This window comes from Hyperoodon ampullatus, assembly GCF_949752795.1.
Source record: "Hyperoodon ampullatus genome assembly, chromosome: 7".
In the NCBI taxonomy this organism is placed as follows: Eukaryota; Metazoa; Chordata; class Mammalia; order Artiodactyla; family Ziphiidae; genus Hyperoodon; species Hyperoodon ampullatus.
Genome location: NC_136920.1, coordinates 96,584,565 through 96,604,784, shown reverse-complemented (window position 1 = coordinate 96,604,784; position 20,220 = coordinate 96,584,565). Strand labels below are relative to the sequence as shown.

The 20,220-nt window shown below is 50.7% G+C and overlaps 1 protein-coding gene across 1 annotated transcript in view; it reads right to left on the bottom strand.

Annotated features, from left to right (window-relative positions):
* The window catches only part of DSCAML1 (DS cell adhesion molecule like 1), a gene marked incomplete at both ends in the record, with an annotated part of 340,933 nt that overhangs the window by 13,557 nt on the left and 307,156 nt on the right, over nt 1-20,220 (bottom strand). The window contains 4 exons of the mRNA XM_079708702.1: nt 1,054-1,207; nt 7,160-7,299; nt 14,395-14,550; nt 17,061-17,207. Coding sequence (XP_079564828.1) covers nt 1,054-1,207; nt 7,160-7,299; nt 14,395-14,550; nt 17,061-17,207 — 597 coding nt within the window. The remainder of the gene's footprint in view (nt 1-1,053; nt 1,208-7,159; nt 7,300-14,394; nt 14,551-17,060; nt 17,208-20,220) is intronic.

Genomic DNA, 20,220 nt, shown 5'->3' with positions numbered 1-20,220 from the left:
GGAGGTTAGACACCTGAGGCCGTGTGGAAAGAGCCCTGACTTGGAGCCAGAAGAGCTAGCCCACCACTCTCAGCTGTCTTTGCAGACCGTGCCACCCCGGCCTCAGAGTGTCCACTGGAAAATGGGATGACAGTCCCCGCTGGCAGGGTAGCTGCGGGTCCTCCGTTCAGTGCCCGCTGACCCTGAGCCTGAGGCCAGGGAGGGCAGGCGCCTCTCGGGTCTCAGCCAAAGGAAGCTGGTCACCCGTGGAGGGCGGCTGGGCTGAGGCAGGCACCAACCATCTGAGCCCTGGTCCTGGGGCCCCAAGGCTACAGTGACAGGTGGCTGTGGGACGAGGGAGGGCCCAGGGAAGCCCAGGGTCAGAGTAGAGGCTGGAAGTCTTGGGCCTGTGTGGCTAAGTCCCATGCCCCAGGGTTAGCACGGGGCAGGCGGCCCGGCAGCTCCGCGAGGTGGCCTCTGTCTCGATCTTGGGCTGAGGCCTCAGAGCTGTCATTCCCTGTAAAGTGGGGGTACATGTGCCCCCATGCCACACGTACGCCCAGGTCAGGGGTTTGGCGGAGCACCCCCAAGAATAGACGTGGGCTTATTCACCCTGCGTGCCCCATCTAGCCCACAGTCTCCTTTGGCATGGCCCCTGTAAATGTCTGTTGGTTGAACGAACCACCAATCAGTGGGGTCACCCCTGCCTGAGGTGTCCGGGCTTTGGAAGGAGGGGGCCGTCTTGCCAGCTCTCTGTGCCGTGGAAGCAGTGCACCCCACCTCAGTCCTCTTTGGAGGAGCTGAGCTGGGCTGGAGTTGGGAGTTGGGCACCAGGGTGCATTACGTCCAGCGCCCCTGGCTAGCGGTGCTGCCTCGAGCCTGTTGTGAGGCTTTCTGGGAGTCAGGGGGCAGCAGAGGCCCGGTCTTGGTGTGTGCAGGAGGGAGGCGGGCGGCCGGCCAGCCCCTTACAGCCAGGTCACCGACAGGGTGAAGGGAGGACATCCCCTCCCTGGGGAGAACCGGAATTCTAGGCGGGGCGGCTTCTGCCCTCTGCCGCAGTCCCAGGCTGCTCACCCTTGCCAGCAGGCTCGATGGTCACCTTCTCGCTGCCGTTGCCCCGGCCGGCAGAGGTGACGGCAGCCACCCACAGCAGGTACTGCTGTCCTCGGTTTAGGTGGGCGATCCGGTAGAAGAGCTGCTCCGGACTCGTCTCATACTCACTGGGAGCCTGCGGGGCAGAGGCGAACGCATGCTAAGACCCAAGGCCCCTGGGCCTCCACCTCCGCCTCCAGCCTTGCTGGGGGCCCTGGGCTCGGAGGAGGTAATGGCCGGGTTGGGGGCCGGGGAGGCAGGATCCTGCCTAGTCTGCCCTTTCTGGTTTTGGAGCCACACTGAACAGAGTTTGCCCTGGACTTGGCACGGGGCTCAGCTCTGGCGTGTTGCTGGGTCAGCCTCAGTTTACCTCTTGGACTGATCTAGGCGCTGGCCACTGTGGCTCCAGGCCAGGAAATGTGAGTGTTCTGAGAGATGGAGGAGGAGGGAGAAGGGAGGAGGGAGGGTCTCAGGAAAACCCTGAGTAAAGGGAGTCTCTGGGAAGAAGCTAAATTACTACATTTGCCTTATTAGGGCTGTAGACAGCCTCCCCCAGCCTGTCCCCAGTCAGAGTCACCTCCCAGCCCTACTGTCTAATTACTGCTCCTTCATTCCTCCCCCCTTCCCCCCACCTCTGGGGGAGGAAGGGGTGGGAGAGGGAACTAAGAAACCTTCAGGGGGCAGCACTTTATTAATGATGATTAGTGGTATAGATCACCATATCTATATTTGTAGGTTATATAAATCTATAAAATTTTTTTAACCAAATGACAGTTTTGACGAGTTGCCAACAAAACAATATCGGATCCCAGTGGTTTTACCAGTTGCTTTGATGAAAAGATTACGTTGCCTTGGAAACCAGAGGCTCAGATATTGAAATGAATTTGAGAAGGAGCTTTTGATAAGCGCTAGTTTGCAGACCTCCTGTCAGCCCCTTCCCTGGTGCAGGCGGGATGGGGCTGACTTTCATTTTATTTTATTTTTTGGTCAGCTGTGGGGAAGGGAAAGCAGGACAGCACCAGGGCCTCTTTGACATCAGGGAGGAAGTCTAGGGAGGGGGAGCAGCCCCGGAACAGATGGGGGGCCCCCAAGGCCAGAGGGAGCTAATAATTAGTTACCTCTGCAGTCACGGGATCCTGCACACACACGCCTATATGCACACGCTCACACGCACATGGACATGTAGACACATTCACGCACGTGCTGAGGGACAGACCTCCAGACAGATATGGGGTCACAGAAGGACATTCTCTGTCCGCCATGGGAGGGCTGAGGGGCCCAGTGACTTATAATAGGAGAAAACATCCTTTTTGGCCCCAGACTGTCTGCAGGGAGATGCTCGGGAGAAGGTACAGGCATCCCCACAACACACACAGAGCTCCCTGGCAAACTCCTCCTCCTGCCTCCCTTGTGGAGATCTGGCCTTGAATCCAGGAGGTCCCTGAAAGCCACCCTGAGCCCTAGTAGTTGGGAAGTCCTCTCAGGCTGCAGCACTGGGGGACTGTGTGGATATCTGCAGGTCATATCTGAGCACGAGGCAGGGCAGGGCAGTGGCTTTGATACCTGCTTGCCTCACTTGCTATATGATCCACAGTGTCTCCCATGGTTTCTGGGGCCTCAGTTTTCTCTCCTGCACACTGAGAAAGCAATACAGCTCGGCCTACCCTGTGTGGTTACAGTGAGGCACATATGAGGCAAGGGGTGTGCAAGTCTTTTGTAAAAGGGGAAATGGTCTTCTCCTGGCACATTTTTCTGTGAGGGTGGAGGTGTGTGTGTGTATGCATGTGTAGAGAAAAGTTGAGTGTACTTGCTTGTGTGTGTCAGTGTGTACCTGAATGTACATTTGTGTCTACACAGGGCAGGAATGCTTTGGCTTCCCCCTGAAGGCATTAGCATATTACCCAGATCCTGGGTGCCTTCTTTTAACCTGGATTCCCCAAGGATGTCCTGAAATCACTTTCAGAAATACACAACTCTACTCCCAAATAAAGTCCCAGTGGATCAAAGGTTAAAAAAAGGTAAAACTATGAAAGAGGAAACTATAGGTTAATATTTATCTGTCCTAATAACAAAAATAAAGGAAAAATCAAAAATGAAAATGATTTATAAATTTAAATTATACAAAAAGAAAACCTATGGTATAATAAAAACTAGAATCAAAGGCAAGCAAATACTTGCAACATATATGGTCAAAAATGGTTATTATCCTTAATATGTAAAGAGCACTTACAAATCAATAAGAAGAAAACCACGATACACCCAAATAAAAAATGGACAAAGGACATGAATTGACAATTACCCAAAGATGAAAAAAACAGCCAGAAAACACATAGCACTAATCAACCTAACTAGTAATCCAAGAAATATAACTTAAAACAAGACCTCTTTTTAAAAAAATCCCAACTGTCAAAAAAAGAAAAATATATAATACCTTGGATTAGTATGGGCGCAAGGAAGAAGTATATGCTACTTATAATGCTGTATAAGAAGTATAAATTGGTGCAAAATTTCTGAAGAGTAATTTGCAAACGTGTATGCAAACCTTAAGAATGTTCATACTCTTTGTGACCCAGGAATTCCTGTGGAAATTTAACCTAAGAAAAAAATAAAACGTGTACATAAAAACTTTTATGAAGAACTCTCAATGAAACATTATAATGGTGAAAAATTAAAAACAGATTAAATATAGAATAATTGGGGGACTGGTTAAATAGATTATGTACATACAGATGATATTTTAAAAGAATACTTGATGTCATGGAAATTCCCTGGTGGTAAAGTGGTTAGGATCTGCGTTCTCACTGCCAAGGGCCTGGGTTCAATCCCTGGTCAGGGAACTAAAATCCCACAAGCCATGTGGTGCAGCCAAAAAAAAAAAAAAAGAATATTTGATGTCAAGAATATTTCAATAAAAAAGAATATTCGATGGTGTGGGAAAGTGCCTTCATATGTTACATGAAAAATGCAGATTATATCACATTGTGTAAAATTTTATTTTAATTTTGTAAAAAAACCAAAACAAAACCATGGTATACGTACAGATCAAAGACTAGAAGATTATACACCAAAACCTTGCCAATGTTTATCTTTAGGGAATGAGAGTACAAGTAATTTTTACTTTCCTCTCTATATTTTATATATTTACAGAATTTTCTACAATAAAATTGTATTATTTTGATAATCAGAGAAAAACAACAAGTGTATTAAATTGTTTGGTAAAATTTCTAACAGGACTCAAGGCAGCTCTGGCCAGCCCTAGGGTGTAATTCCTGGCATCCTGCACCATATGTAGTTTCCCGCATCTATTCTGAGGATTCCACACACACAAGTTCATACACTCCAGTATGTACACACACAGACTCACACGCATTTGCCTCTCACCCCACACTTACTCCCACAGTCTTGCACTATCACATGTACACGAGTGTGCCCTCACTCCTGGAGCTCTTTCATAAATGAATTTGTGATGCAGTTGTTTGGAATCTGGAATATATTTCTGCAAAGCAATCATATTACACAATCACATGTGGTGGTTAGGTCCCCTGGTCCCTCCTTCAGCCCAGTCCCTGCCTTGCAACATGGCTGAACTGCAGTTCTCATCACACTAGCACACCTGCCCCACCCCCCATGTGACAATGTCTGATGGGAAATCTCCCCAGGAGAGAGGAGGTTCCTCTATGCTCGGGGCATGAAGAGGAAGGAGGGAGGCTCCCCAGGTCTCCAGCAGCAGGAGGAGGGCATGGGGACCAGGCACTCTGCTCCGGAGCCTGGGAGATGTGTCCCCAGCCAGTTGACTGGGCATCCTGGAGCCTGAGTTAATGAGGAGGCTGAGTTCCCAGATACCAATCCCTTTGAAAGACTTCATTATCAGAGGAAGTAATGACCCTACAAACCCAAGCTGGAGAATGAGTTCCCACCCTCTCATCAATTTATGAAGGGAAACTTGCCCAATGTCCAAGGCTTTACAATTGCCAGGGTGCTAGTAATTCATTCATCAAACACGTATTCTGTGACAATGATGTTCCACGCACCATGTTCCGCAGCTGGGGACCCAAAGATGAATAGCTAGATGCTGCCCTTGTCCTCACAGGGCCCCTCAGCCCAGTGCGGGAGACAGGTGAGTGAGCAGCTAACTGCCAGCTAATGCATTCAGCGTGTGCTAGAGGATGAAGAACATGCCATGGGCGGTAGGATCAGCAGGGCAGAGGGGTGGGGGGTGAAAGGCAGAGCGGCTGTCCAGACGGTGACAAGCCGAGTGTAACAAGAGCCTAGGATGTGTGTGAGTGGGAGGGGGGCAAAAGGGGCAGAAGACATGGCTGAAAATGTTGATTGGAAAATTGGTACAACCCCCCAACAATGGCAGGGTGTTCTCAACCTAACACCTGCAGACCCCGTGATCCAGGAGTTCCTCTCATAGGCCCAACAGGAACGCATACACAAGAGCACCAAGAGACATGGACAAGAGTTTTCACAGCAGCACCATCTGTTATAGCTCCAAACGGAAAACTACCCAAATGCCTATCAACGGATAACACAATGGATAAATAAATTGTGATACACACACGTAATTGAAAACTATACTGAAGTGACAGTGAGTGATCTCTAACCACACACAACAATATGGATGAAATTCACAAACTCAAAATAATGTTGGGTCAAAGAAGCTAGGCAAATGGTGTGTGTGTGTGTGTGTGTAATATAAAGAACAAAAAGAGGCAATGCTAATCTGAAGTCAGGATGGTGGTTACGCCTTCAGGGGGAGGGTGGTGACCTTCTGGGGTGTTGTCCTGTTCCTTGCTCTGGGAATCCCCCCTTCTGCATACTTGGATGTGTGAAAATTCATGGAGTTGTATAGTCATCATATATGTACTTTTCTGCATGTGACACAGTGGCTGTGAGGATGGAGAGGGGACGGAGTCATTGAAAAGACATTTCTGGGCTTCCCCTCTGGTAATAGAACTCTGGCCTCACTGGTGAGGAGTGGGGCCACCTACGGCTCAGAGGGTAATTCAGAAAGACCACAGGAAAGCAGAGAACAGAGGATGAGATGATGACACAATTACCGAGCAATTTCAGGGCAGCTTTCCGGGCTGCCGGAAGCTCATCTGCAGGTGCTGGGGCTGCTGTCACATCACAAGTTGCTGATGGAGGGAGAAGCTGGCCTCCATCTGCTCCCTGCTCTCCCCGGTCCTGAGCACATCCCTTGATAGTACTCATGCCCCCCCCAGGGAGCACCCCTCTGCTTTTCCCACTAGACTGAAAGCGCCCCAAGGGCAGGTGTCTTTGCACCTGCTCTTGTAACTATAAGAGGTGTGCTCCAGAGCAGTCACCCAGCAGAACTCTGGTTGAGTGGCTGGAGATAAGGAAGGAGGCAGAGGGAAGGATGCCTATTATGGGATATGGGTGCATATCCCACGGCACCCGCCCTCATCCTCTCCTCTCTCTTAGCAGCCCTCAGTAGAGGGCAGGGGTTAGCCCCCCGCACTGTGCCCCAGCCTGGGGGCTGCCCACTTTGCTCCCGGGTTTGGGCAGATAGAGCTATCTCTCAGTCCTCTCCCTTAGGCTAGGCCCAGACCCAGGCCCAGAGAGAGATGCCCTTGCCTTCCCCCATCTGTCCCCCATCTTCTCCTCTCTCTTCAACTGGCACCATGCTGAGGGGGCCACTCAGGGTAGAGCTCCAGCAGCCCTCCAAGCCCGGACTGATCATACTGAAAAGTTGATTCATTTCCAAAGGCCGTGGGCCAGCGAGTCCCCAGTCCAGAGCTCTGGGATCTGCTAGGAGCTTTCTTGGTCAGCCAAACCAGAAAAGCCAAGGCCCTGTCCTCCCACCTGCTTGAACGTGACCCCTGACTCAAAGGAGCTTCCAGGGCTTGTGGTAATCTTGCAGCCCCTGGAACAGAGGACTGACCCAAGATGGACTGGGGTAAGGCTTTAGCCACTCTTGGGTGACCAGTGCCCATACTTATCCATGAATCCAAGAAGCAGCACAGATATAAGCAGCCCCAGGGTTTGGCTCAGAAGCCAGCTGATCTACAGGTACTTTCTCTTTCTCCTGTCCTGCTCATCATTTGGCCCTGGGCCCACTTACCGGCTGGCCAGACCCGGGGCTGAAGCAGAAGATGGTGTACTTGCGGATCACCCCGTTGGGCTTGGTTGGGGGGAGCCATGACACAACCACACTGCTAGCGGATGAAGGGACAGCTTTGATGCCAGCGGGGGGACCTGGAACTGAGCAGGGGAAGGTCGGGTCAGTTTAGAGAAAGGAGGAGCAAAGCCTTTGGGAAAGAATGCAGGGTGGGGAGAGTGGGGCAGATCAATCTGGGAGCGCTTCCTGAAGGAGGCATCTCTGAGCTGTGGTTTAAAGGAGGAGGTTCTAGCATGGCAAACAGGTGGTGATTATTAGGGGCCTGTAACAAAGTCTCTGAGATGGAGGCACTGGGAGTGGCCGGTTCAGAACTGTTTGGCCAGAACTAAGGACTTCAGATACACAAGAAAGAAACAGAACCCATAAGGAATTCATCTTGATCCCATTCACCCTAATCTGATCCCCACCCCAATGCTCTACTAACGAAGCTTGTACTTAGGCCAAACAAATATACAGGTCAATTTGTTTTTTGCCCTGTGAGCTCCTTGAGGCTGGGGACTCTAGAGACTCACAGAGCAGGCCTCCTCCTGAGGGTCAAGGGTCAGTGGTCAGCCAGTGGGTGACTGTGTTTCCTGCCATGTGCTCAGGGCACTGCCCTTGGGGGGCTGGCTAGGCCCTTTCTCTTTTCAGGAGGGAAAGTCTACTTTAGAATTGGCTGAGAAATCCATCCTAAGTGGATCTAATCTGTATGGATTCTGACCTCCCCTTGCTCCCATGTCTGAGCCTGCCTGGCCTGGCTGGGACCCCAGGGCTCTGCCTGGGACCCCAGGGCTCTGCCTGGAAGACTGGAAGCATCCTGTTTGCAGCCCACAGTCTCCTTCTTCGTCTTTTCCTTGTATTGTTGTGACTTGTCTTCCCTCCTGGGAGCTTTTATGCTCCTTTGAAGATTGTGATGGTATACTATTCAACTTATTTTACCTTTCTGAGTCTCAGTTTCTCCATCTATAGGGACATAACAACCACATTAAAGGTCTGTAGTGAGAATTAGTTCTAATTAAAATAAAGCACCTGGCATGGTGCCTAACAAACAGATGACACTCAGTAGATTGTAACAACTAGTATTTTTGCATTCCCTCCCCTGACTCTTAGCTTTTAGTACCTACTTCAATTTTTAAAATCTAATAAGTGGTCAACAATTCTAGGTTAAATAAAATAATTAAAAACAGCATCATCATCCATCCAGGGACCTGAACCCAGAAGCTCGCAATCATCCTTAACTCTGCCCTTCCTCACTGCTATAGCCTTGCCATTTACCTCTGCTAGGGGTCTCTGCAGTTTCGGGATGCAAGGGGGTCTATGGATGGCCACTGGGGCAATTTGCAGTGTTCAAATATTCTCTGTCGTTGCATACTTTTTTTTTCTTATCAGTTATTGAGAGAAATATGTTGAAATCTCCCACTACGATTATAGATTTATCTATTTATCCCAACACTACAGGTAGTGCTGTTGGTTTTTGTTTTATGTATTTCAAGGTTATTAAGTTCATAAAAATTTAGAACTGCTTTATTTGCCTAGTAAATTAAGTCTTTTACCATAACAAAGTGTCCTTCTAAGAATGAGTTTTTGCCTTAAAGCATACTATGTCTGATATTAATATTCCAGTTTTCTCTTAGTTTTGCATGGTATGTCTATCTTTTTCCATCTTTTCATGCTTAACTTTTCTACACCATTATGTTTTAGATGTCTCCTATAAACGGCACATATTTGGGTTTTGTTTCATTGCTAGCCAATCTGGCAATCTTTATCTTTTAATTGGAGAATTTAGTCAATTTATCTTTAATGCTATTCCTGATATATTTGGGTTTAAATATCCCATCTTACTAAATACTTTCTATTTGTCCCACCTATTGTTTTTTCCTTTGTGCCTTCTTTTGGATTGAGTATTAAAAATACTCTATTTCCCCTTCTCTGTTAGTTTTGCTATAATACAGTTTTTAATTACTTTTAGATTACAATGTGAATCTTTGCCTTACCAAAGTCTAACATTATTAATTGGCACTTTTCTTCTCAGACAATGTAAGGACTTAGAACTTGCATTTACCCTCTCTCAATTTACATGCCATTGTTGTATATTTTAATTCTGCATATATTTTAGATCCCCCTTCAAGACGATGACATGATCACCATTTTATGCAATCAATATTGATTTTGATTTACCCATATATTCACCGTTAATTGCTCTTCTTTCCTTCCTACATCACTGAGTTTCCACCTGGGATCATTTTCCTTCTAGTGAAGGAATACCCTTTAGTATTTCTTCCAGGGCAGGTAGGTTGATGATAAATTCTCTCAGTTTTTTTTTTTTTTTGGTCTGAAAATGTCTTTATTTCATCTTAATCTTGAAAAATATTTTTGCTAGGTATAAAAATCACAGGTTGATAACTATTTTTTCATACATACTTTAAATATACCATTGTATTGTTTGCTGGCTTCCATTGTTTCTGATAAGTTAGCTGGCAATCTAATTTTTGCTCCCTTGAAGGTAAGTGGTCTTTTTTCCCTCCAGTTGCTTTTAAGATTTTTCTCTGTGTTTGTTTTTTAGCAGCTCTATTATGATAAGCCTAGGTGTGGATTTCTTTAAGTTATTGCCTGTGAGGGTTGTAGACCTTTGTGCATTTGGGCTTGATGTCTTTCACAGCTTTGAAAAGTTTTCAGACATTTTATCTTCTGCTCCATTCTCTTTCTCCTCTTCTTTGGGATATCTTCTCACAACTTCTATGTCCTTGATATTCAGAATGTGCTCCATGGATCAGCAGCAGTGTCACCTGGGAGCATGTTAGAAATGCAAAATCTCAGGTTCCACCCTAGATCTACTAAATCAGAATCTGAATTTTAACATGATCCCCAAGTGATTTGTGTGCAGAGTAAAGTTTGAAAATCACTGCTCTATATCTCTTATTTGCTCTTTTATTTTCCATTCACTTGTCTTTATAATATCAGAAGATATTATCTTCTGACTTATCTTCCAGTTCACTATTTATCTCTTTGGTTGTGACTAATTTGTTGTTAAACCCATCTAGTGAGTTCTTAATTTCAGTTATTAATAGTTTTTTATTTCTAGATTTTCCATTTGATAGCTTCCAATACTCTTAAAATTTCAAATTTCAATTGTTAAGAATAATTATTTTAAAGTCCATATTTGATAAAACCTATGTTTGGAACTCTTGTGGATCTGTTTCTTTTGTCTTTTTCTTTTTCTGCTGGCTTTTGTTCACATTGTCGCCATTATTTTTTACTGTATGCCAGACATATTATTTGCAAAATTGTTTGTGGAAATAATTTGAGGTCTCAGGTGATGTAATCTTCCTAAAGAAAGAATTCATGTTTGCTTCTGAGAGGCATCTGCAATCTGGGGCACTAGCAACCTGAGGTCAACTCAATCTAATTTCTAGGACTGAGATGATTTGAGGCTGAGCTACTTTTGGTCCACTTTTAATCTTAGAGTTCTTCTACCCTTCATGGTCTCAACTCAAAGTAGGCGGGGGTTGGGGGGTGAAGGGGATGGGAGAAGGGTTCACCAGACAGACCCACACACCCTAGCAGGCCCTGGCCTCCAATTAATGTCTTTCTAGTACTGCTCAGTTTCTCAGTCACTGCCTCCAGATTCAGCAAATGCCCCCGAGGGGAAGAGCTGTTCCAAATACCAGGCTCACTTCCTGGGCCTCCATTCTCCCTTGGATCCTGGCCCAGTAACTCTTTACTTTCCTGCCAGCTCTCTGATACCTTGAAGCAAGTATTAAAAAATATTTTATTCATATTTCCTAGTGTTCCAGCAAGGAGGAGAGTGGGTTTGAGTTACCACGTCTACCATTCCTGGAAGTGGAACTCCTCTGATATGTTTCCCTAAACGTGTCCCTCCTCCTCCCTTCATCCTCACTGCTGCTGAACTAGCACACACCTTCCTCTTCTCTGTCTAGATGCCCTCAGGTTCTAAGAGGCCCCTCTGACCCAAGTCCTTATCCCCCCATCCCCTTCCTGCAATCAATCCTCCATGCTTCTACAAGAGTTACCGTCCTAACACGCGGCTCTAGTTCAAGCCTTTTCCTCAGTTAAAGACCTTTAAAGTGGTCTAAAATCCAACCCAACTTTGCACTCCGAGGCCATGTAGCCAGGTCTGGTATTCACAGGGGAGACAAGAGGTAGGCAAGTTTTGTAGCTCATGAACTGAGTGCAGCCAAGCCAGCCTGAAACCAGGCTCAGACTGAGAGATCTGGACTTAAGAAATGAGCTTGAATTGATATATTTGCATTTTATCTTTTTATGTATCTTGCCTTTCTCTAAATTTTCTGGTAATTTTTTTCCTTTGGCAAAATGCAAATTCCTGAGGGGGAGTGGTCGTGGTGGGTACGGAGTCACAGAGTCTTCAGATTAGGGTATCTGTCCCATGACGCAGCTGGAATTGGAATGTGGGTCTGTCTGCTTTCCAAGTCAGCTGAGTAACAACTGTCATGACTACCACCTACAGATGGGAGAGTCTGGCGGAGCTGGAGCAGCACGGCTGGGGCGGGCATGGCTGTCCACCTACCCCTCTGCTATCATTCCTTCCTCTTCCTTGCAAACAGAGTCTCACTCTTGCTTGGGTCACCCATGCTCCTCCACCCTTCAGAGAAAGCTGTCTCCATCACCTACACCAGAGGATTTATCAGGCTTAGAGTAAGTCAGCCATGGTATTTCCCTTCTCCTCTCAGTGACTAGCTTTGCTAGAGGCATATTGCCCCACTGTGGCCGATGGGAAATGAGCATAAACCTGTTGAGGGGATTTCTGGGAAAGGTTTCTTTTACTCCCAAGAGAGGCCCATAGGAAGAGACTGCTTCTCTCATCCTGAACTCTGTCTTGTCTGGCGTGATGCCTGGAGCTGCAGCCATCTTGAAATCACGGGAGGAACAGCTGAAAGGCTGAGGATGGCAGAGCAGAAAGATGGGAACCACTGAGTTAACCAACCCTGGAGCTGCCCTACTCAAGACTTCTTGTTATATATGATAATAAATATGCTTATTGCTAAAATCTACCAAAGGCTTCCTAACCGATACAAGTGGTACGATGGAAAGTATAGAGGCTAGGGAGGCAAGAAAGCCTTGATTTGCCACCCATTAGCTTTGTGACCTTCAGCAAGTTGCTTTAGCGCTCTAGGGCTCCGTTTTCTCATCTCTAAAATGGAAAGAATACCTATCCTGTAGGGCTATTGGAAGGTTAAATCATGCTTATGATGGCACGTCACACACATGTCAAGTTATGACCACTGTTCTGGATGAGATCTCATCTGACAGCAGGCTCCTTTTAGCTTAGGCTTCCCTCAAGGGCACCTGGGTCCATCAGAAGCAGTCATTTCATTGCCAGCTCTTGGCATGTATAAAGCAACTACCATTTGCTAGCACTTGACATTTTAGAAAGGATTCTATAGCTATGTTGTTTCTTACAATGTCTAGATGAGGCACTGTCCCCATTTTATCATGAGGAAACTGAGGGTCAGAAAGGTTAAGTGACTTGCCAATAGGTGGCAGGGCTGGGGCACGCACGGCTGCTGTGTTTACGTGTCCCTTCCACACGGGGAAGCTGCTGCCTTAGGACCTGGCCCCTGCCTGTGCATGTCCCCCTGCCTGTGCATGTCCCTATGTGTGGCTCCGTAGGCAGCTCAAGGGTAGGGGGTCGACAGCTCCTTGTAGGGAGGGATGGTGCTCCTAGACCTTTGGATACCCTTGTGGGGTCTCACCTTGGTCAGTTAAACATGTGTAGGTGCTTACAACTCAGGCCTTACATCAGAATAGGACACAAAAAGTCTGGGGGTCTGGGTGGTTAATTTCTAGAGGCCAAGAAGGTGCCTGTGTGTGTGTGTGTGTGTGTGTGTGTCCTTGAGGCCCTGAAAGGGGCCAGGCACTGAACACCATCTCCGTTCAGTCTGCACACAAGAGCAGGTGGCTCTGCCTGGAGCTGTCCCAGGAAACCTCGATGGGGGGATTAATGACAGGAAAAGTAGGGCGGGCAGGTTGGTAAATATTTAATTGCTCAGAGCTTAAGTAGGGGAGGGGGATGAGCTGATGGAAAGGGAGGGGCTTAGGGAGAGTAAGGAGCGTTAATCTGAGCTGGTCCGGTCACCAAGTCACCAAGCGCGGGGCTGCACTGGGAACATCCCCATCATCACATTAGAGCCGCTCCTTTTAACTCCTCTCACCCCTCCAGCTCCTTCTGCTAAAGTGTCTGGGTAGGGCCTAGACTGTGGGTCTCTGTATCCTTTGAAAAAACCGAGGCTGCGTGGGAAGAAAGCCATGATGGCAACCCTGGCTACCGTTTATTAAGCGCCCAGTGTGTGCAAGGCACTTCACATCAACCGACTCTTCTGCCGATAGAGCACCTGGCTCAGAAGGGTTAGAATCAACTCAGTGATGGGGTTGGGGGGCGGTGAGGAAGTGGAAGACGAGCTTGGAGCTGTGCATGGTCACACACAGCACCTCCTGGACCCGGCAAGGCCCCTGGAGGTGTGCAGCTCCAGCTCAGGCAGGAAGTCTGGCCCTTCTCCCAACCTGATCCCTCCTGGGCTGACTCAGCTCCCAGCCTCCCCCATCTGACTCCATCACTCTCCCCTTGAGGTTTGGCTCCTTATCTCTGTTTTCTTCCAGTTCTGCCCCCATGGAGAAGGGCTTTGAGATCACAGCTCCAAGCGGAAGCACATCCCATGCCCTCCCTGAGAGCCCCCTGCGCACCAGAGTCCAGGGCCTGGCCCATTCTGGGGCCTCTGTGGGGTGATCGCCGAGTCCCTAACCTAGGATATGTGGGGTGATGCTCCCTTTTCCCCCAGTCCCAACCACCTGTATCCAGAGGACACCAGGCTGAACCCTGAAGGGGAGCAGATGCCCTAAAGTATGCTCCTGGGGTGGGGGGGACCGGCTTTATCCGGCCTCTGACCCAGTGCTGCAGGGGGAGGGGGTACGGTGGCTCGTAAGGTTATGCTCGAGTCTCGGAGCACCTCACCACCACTTATAGTAAGTAAGCTGTGTTCTCCCAAAGCAGGGCCCCAGTGTCACCCTTCAGAGAACCAAAGGGACAGGAGAAAGGACGGGGCTCTGCTCTCACCCTTCTCCTTGGGTGAGCAGCGGGGCGGCTCGAGGGCAGTGCTCAGCAGCAGGCCCTGGGAGCTGCCGCGCGGTCCGAGGCCAGGCCGGGGCTGGAGGAGCGCACTCACCGTCCTCCTTGGTCTGGATGTAGAGCACGCTGCTGCGCACGCCGTCCCCGGCCTGGGTGTAGGCCAGCACCTGCACGCTGTAGTTGGTGAACTTCTCCATGCCTCGCAGCTCCACCCTCTCCCGTGTGGTGGTGATGTTCTGCATCTCGCCCCACTCTGCCGGACACGAGCAGCCCTTGAGTGCGGTCCAGGCCGGCCAGGCCACGGTCCCCCAGCCGCCGCCCCTCTGCCAGGCTGGGCTCGGGGCCGGCCTGCTCCACTGGGCTCAGACCTTGACTCCATGGTGGTGGCGACTAGGGGGACCCTCCACCTCAAGGTCATGGGTGCCCATGTGGGGCACTGCTCCTGGACCACATTTCTCCCCAGGTGGCCCAACCAGGGTGAGCGACAAATGCCAGCTGGGCCTTGGCCCCTAGTCAACCTTGCACCAAATTCAGCTTAACACTCTCCCCATAGGATAGTCCCACCTCTCATCTCTCCAAGCCACATTTCCCTGTCCTCCACCCAAACCTCTCTCCATGTGAGGGACCCCAGGAGTGACTTGGACCTGGAGGGGAGCCTGGACCAGGCGGCCAGGCAGCAGCTGTTCCTCTTGGCTGCCCGGCACCTCCTTGGGCTCTCGGCTCTCCCTAGGCAGTGGATCCACGGGGGATGACAGGCTGAGGATGCCTCCCCCGCACCTGACCACTCCTGGACCAGCACCCTGAACTCTCGAGAGGATAAGGGGTCAATCCCCGTTACCCTCTCCCCCCCACTGAGGACACCCTCCCTGCAAAGAACCCGCACAGAGAACGTGGGCGAGGCTGGTGGAAGGGCCAAGCCTTCCTCGGGCTCAGCGAGGACCTGTCATCCTGGCTCTGCCAAGGAACGTGCTGTAGACTCTGAAGAAGGGCTTAGGGAGAGGGTCCCGTGGGATGGCCAGGGCCTTAGGAGGAGGAAAGAGACAGACTCCTGAGCTCACAGCCTCGCCCTGGTACTACCAGCTTTTCAGAAAACAGCCCCAGACACCAGCTTGTAGAAGACTGGTGCCGGCAAACCTACCCTGGCGCCTCTCAGGGACCTGGCGCAGGCAAGGGCCCGGCAGAGGGCCCGGCCAGGGGTAGGCAGCCGTCGGCCAGATTCCAGAGGGTGAGGACGCCAGGCCCAACCTGAGGGGACTCCAGGTGGGTGCAGGGGAACCTCAGAGGCCTGAGTGGTGGGACCTTCCTTTTTGGGAAGGTTAGAAACCAGGGTGGACCTGTTTAGGACTAGAGACAGAGAAAGACCCAGGAAGAGGGCAGCATGGCCATCAATCCACGCTGCCTTTGGAGACTAGAGAGGCTGATGCCTTCCTCACCTGAGGGCTGAGTGGGGAGCCACAGGCTTAGAAAAGTGGAAGCAAATTCTGGAAAATGAGGCCCCATCCCTGGCTCAGCACGGATATGTGAGGCCACCTCATCGTATAAAGCCTTGGGAGACCTTCAGGTCTCTGTGTTTTGGGGGGAGATGATGGAGGTGTGGCAGGGAGAGACAACTACTGTCAACCGGGCTTCTGGGCAGAGCAGAATCCAGGTCGGGAAGGGGAGGGCCGCTGCCACGGAGGGATGACCATGAGCTGGAGTCCCAAGGCCTCCAGGAGAGAAGGGAGGAGGCAGGGGACAAGTGGCAAAAGGCTGAGGATCGGGGCTTCCCTGGTGGCGCAGTGGTTGAGAGTCCGCCTGCCGATGCAGGGGACACGGGTTTGTGCCCCAGTCCAGGAGGATCCCACATGCCGCGGAGCGGCTGGGCCCATGAGCCATGGCCGCTGAGCCTGCGTGTCTGGAGCCTGCGCTCCGCAACGGGAGAGGCCACAACACTGAGAGACCGCAAAAAAAAAAAAAAAAAAAGGCTGAGGATCTGGGGAGGCAAACTCATTTCTGTAGTTTGAGATGCTGGGCCTCTGGCTTGCAAGACTGCAGACTTCCTGGTCACTGCAAGGGCTCTGTTACACCACTGGGCAGGGGCTTGGTGTGTCTGGGGCTACACAAGCCTGTCTGGACTATTGGATCCCAGGGGAAGGCAGGCACCCGAAGGGTCGGGCCATTGTCGTTTTTTCTCCCTCTGCCATTCCTACCCCCCAGCTCCGCCGTGCACCCTTCTCCAGGTCCTGGGCGGCTCATCTGCACAGACCACATGCCTCGCTGTCCGTCTGGCTGAGGGGTGGCTCTCCCTGGGTTCTGGTGACCCTGCTTCCTCCTCTTGCCCCTTCAGTCCTAGGCGGTGATGGCTTCCTGCTTCTGCTAGTCCCAGGGGCCCCATCCTCCCTCCAGACTCCTTGGAAAGCAGCGCCTTCATTAAAGTCTCCTCAATTGCCCTGTTTGAGCGTGCCACCTGTCCCCTGACTGACATGGCCACAAAGTCCTAATATCAACACATTCCATCAGAGAAGCAAATGTGCCTGTCTTACCCCTCAAATCACTGCCCAACATACTGCTGTCCAGGAGCAGCTGGTGTCCGTCCCCACCAGGGAGATGACTATGTGTACCCCACCCACCCTGGCCCCGGCTCTGACCCCGGGATGACAGGTATGGAGGAGGGGCTGGACTTCCACTCGACATCCCATGGAAGATGCTCAGCTCTTAGTAGGGATCTCCACCGGCCCCGTGCCTCTCGCTCCACGAGCCGGCCACCACTCCCAGCAGACTCACCCCCATCGACGTAGAGTGACCAGAAGATGACCCGATAGCCTTTGAGGACGCCGTTGAGGGTGCTGCGTGGAGGTTCTGACCAGGAGATGACGGCCACGTCGGAAGTTATGGACAGGGCTCGGACGTTCTCGGGGGGCTGGCTGGGCACTGCAGGGGTGGGGGGAGAGTTGAAAGGCCTGGTTAGGAAGGTACAGGACACGTCCATGCGCAGGTGGGGCCCTGCTGCCCAGCCAGAGGAACTTTGGGTTACACAAGTGGGAGGCCCTCCTGATTCAATGAGTCACAAGAGTTTTGGGCTGGTGACCGGGAAGTCAACCCAGTCTCTTTTCCTGGAGATTTGGGTGAATAGAGATCTTTATAGCTTGGTTCTTGGGCTCTGGGTGGCACGTTCCTGGTTCTGGGTAAATGCTGGGGGAAGAAGGTGATGAACTCCAGGCATGAGCCCCTGGGGATTCACCAGTAGGCACCACAGCCCAGGGAGTCCACGTCCGCTGAACATAACAGAACCTGGAAGACCAAGCCAGCGCTGGAAGGATCTGTAACCGATGCTCTTATCTGATGGCTGCCAGCCCTCTGTGTCACCTGAGCTCAGGGTCTGAACCAAGGCCCAGCTCTAGGGACCCTTCTGTCCTCATACCAAGCTGAAGGGAAGGAAAAGAAGGAAAGAGGATGCCAAGCAACCCTGGGGCAAGAGGAGAAGAGGTTCCGCAGACACCTTTAGGACCTCTAGGATCATTACATTTTTGTCCCTTGTCCCTGCATCTGAAGACACCAAAATGCCTTGGGTGATGGAAAACACTCTCTAAGACCAACTTGGGTGGTCTGCCCTGCCTTTAACCCTCTCCATCTGAGACCTACCTTTGAGCTTAACCTAACTCCCACCCCCTGTGGGCGGCCCTGCTGCATGATGATGATGAGAGACAGTAGTGACACCAGGCCGCAAAGAGCCACGTTGGCGAGTGACAACTTTGGTGGCACTTCCACTGGCTTCTGAGGAGCTGGGGGCAAAGGGAAAGGCCACGTCTGCTTTGCTCTGAGTGGGAGAAAGGAGGCACAGGCTGGATGGAAGGTAATTAGATCCCGTTGCCCCACAAGAGGCAACTCTAATTTTTATGAGCATTTAAATGATAATACATCATCCTAACGATCCTCTTTGAGAATGATTATTGTTTCATATTACTTAGGTGTAAAAATATAAGCACCATGTAATTAGGGACCCAGTGTCATAAACTAATACAGATCGCCCGTTCGAACAAAATGAAGGTAATATAATTATGGAAGAGACGCTATTGCTAAAGCAGGGGTCCTTGAATACCCCAGGAGGAGTGCTAATATTGCAAGGAAACGATCAGGATCTGACAGGCTAACGAGGGCCTTAATTAAGTGTGAAAAAGTGCTGAGCAAATGCTGCTGGAAACTTTCATCCCCTTCTCCTCCTTTGTTTGCAAAAGGACTCCACAGCCCATGCTGATCTCTCCCTGTTGGTAATCCCAGCACCCATCCCTCACTGCAGCCCCCCAAGGCAAGGGAGGTGGGGCTCTGATGGAGGCCAAAGGTGGGCCTGGCCTGGCTGTTTTCTGGGATGGCCCCAGTGGACGGAGTTTAGTGTCTGGTCAGGGGTGCTGGGTGGTCTTGGGGCAGCTGTTCCCCCTGGACATGACTTCCCTGAGCATCCTGCATCCACGTCACTTGGTCTTGCATCCAGCCCTGCCCCCGAGCAACAGGGTAACAATAGGGTGAAGTAGAAAGAGGATGGGATTCAGGGTCAGGCCTGCATTTTGACCTGGACTCTTCTTCATTAGATGGGCAATTCTGGACAGGTTCTTAACCTCCGTGAGCCTTGGCTCCTTTTATGGATGGCCTGGCTGTTAATGCTGTGGTTCTCACAGATGCTCCCTACACCAGCAGCATCAGCATCACCTGGGAATTTATTAGAAATGCCCATTTTTGGCCCCCACCTCAGATCTGCTGAAGCACAACTCTGGGGGAGGGCCCGGCCATCTGTTTACAGCCCTCTGATGTGCGCTCAGGTCTGAGAACCACTGTGTCAGAGCACTGCTTGGGATTGGTACTGATGGTGCTAAGAGGCAACAAGCTGATCTTCCTCAGTCCAGCCGGGCCCGTGGCCAGCATCAGGGAAGGGAGGGGGCTGACGGGGGGCTGGTGAGGCTTCGGGCTGGTGGAGGGGGTTGGGCAGCTGGTGGCAGGGGGGCTCAGGTGCTTCTCTGTACCTCTGTGCATTCTGTGCACCTTTCCCTCTCTCTGTGTTCTCCCTTTTCCCCAGGGGCCCAGTGCTCTGGGGCTACTGACACCTGCTCTCTCTCAAAGCCTAGCTTGTGCCCCAGAGCAATGAAATGGAAATCTCTGGGGATGAAGCAACAGGATTTTTAAAACTCCCCAGATAATTCCAATTTGTAGCCAAAGTTAAGAACCACTGGTACGAGCTAATCTATTCTCACGCGTTTCTGACCTGATGGATGCATCCTCCCTCCCAAGGGTGTCTGCATTTTCAGAGAGAATGAGGCAGGGAGAGGGCATTGCTTAACAAAAGGATGGAATGCTTAACAAAAGGGTGGAATGCTGGGTATCCTGATGGCCACGGGGTGATGGCATTATGTCACTGGGGCGGTCAGTTCCCTCCCTCTGCTGGGGGCAGGCTCAGACTTAAGTGACAGCTTTTAACCTCACATCCTGGTTTTAGGCTAGAGCATCAAGAAGGAAGCTCTGTTTCATCTGCTCTTTGGGGGGCTGTGACCAGCCCGGCTCTATCTCTGGGGGGCATCAAGGGTCACATCTCCTTTCCCTTCCTGGCACAGGCTCAGGTACCAGCTGGCTCTTCTTTGTGCTTGGGGAGCAGGCAGGCTCCTGCTGCCTTCCAACCCTCTCCCCCGAGAAACCGGGCCCCTTAATTCACTCATCAGAGTTGGAGTGCTCCAGTCCTCGAAGAATTCAGTTTTAAAAATCGGGCCCTAAATCCTCTGTCCACGGACCTTGGGATATCGTAACTCCACAGTCTCATCTCAGGTCCCTAAAACAGATGGTGGACAGATTCCAGCCCAGAAGTACAAAGGTAATGTGGCTCCTGCCCTTTTTCCAACCTGGAGGATGTAAGGGAGGAGAAACAGGACCCAGAGTACAGAGGAAAGAGCTTGGGGACAAA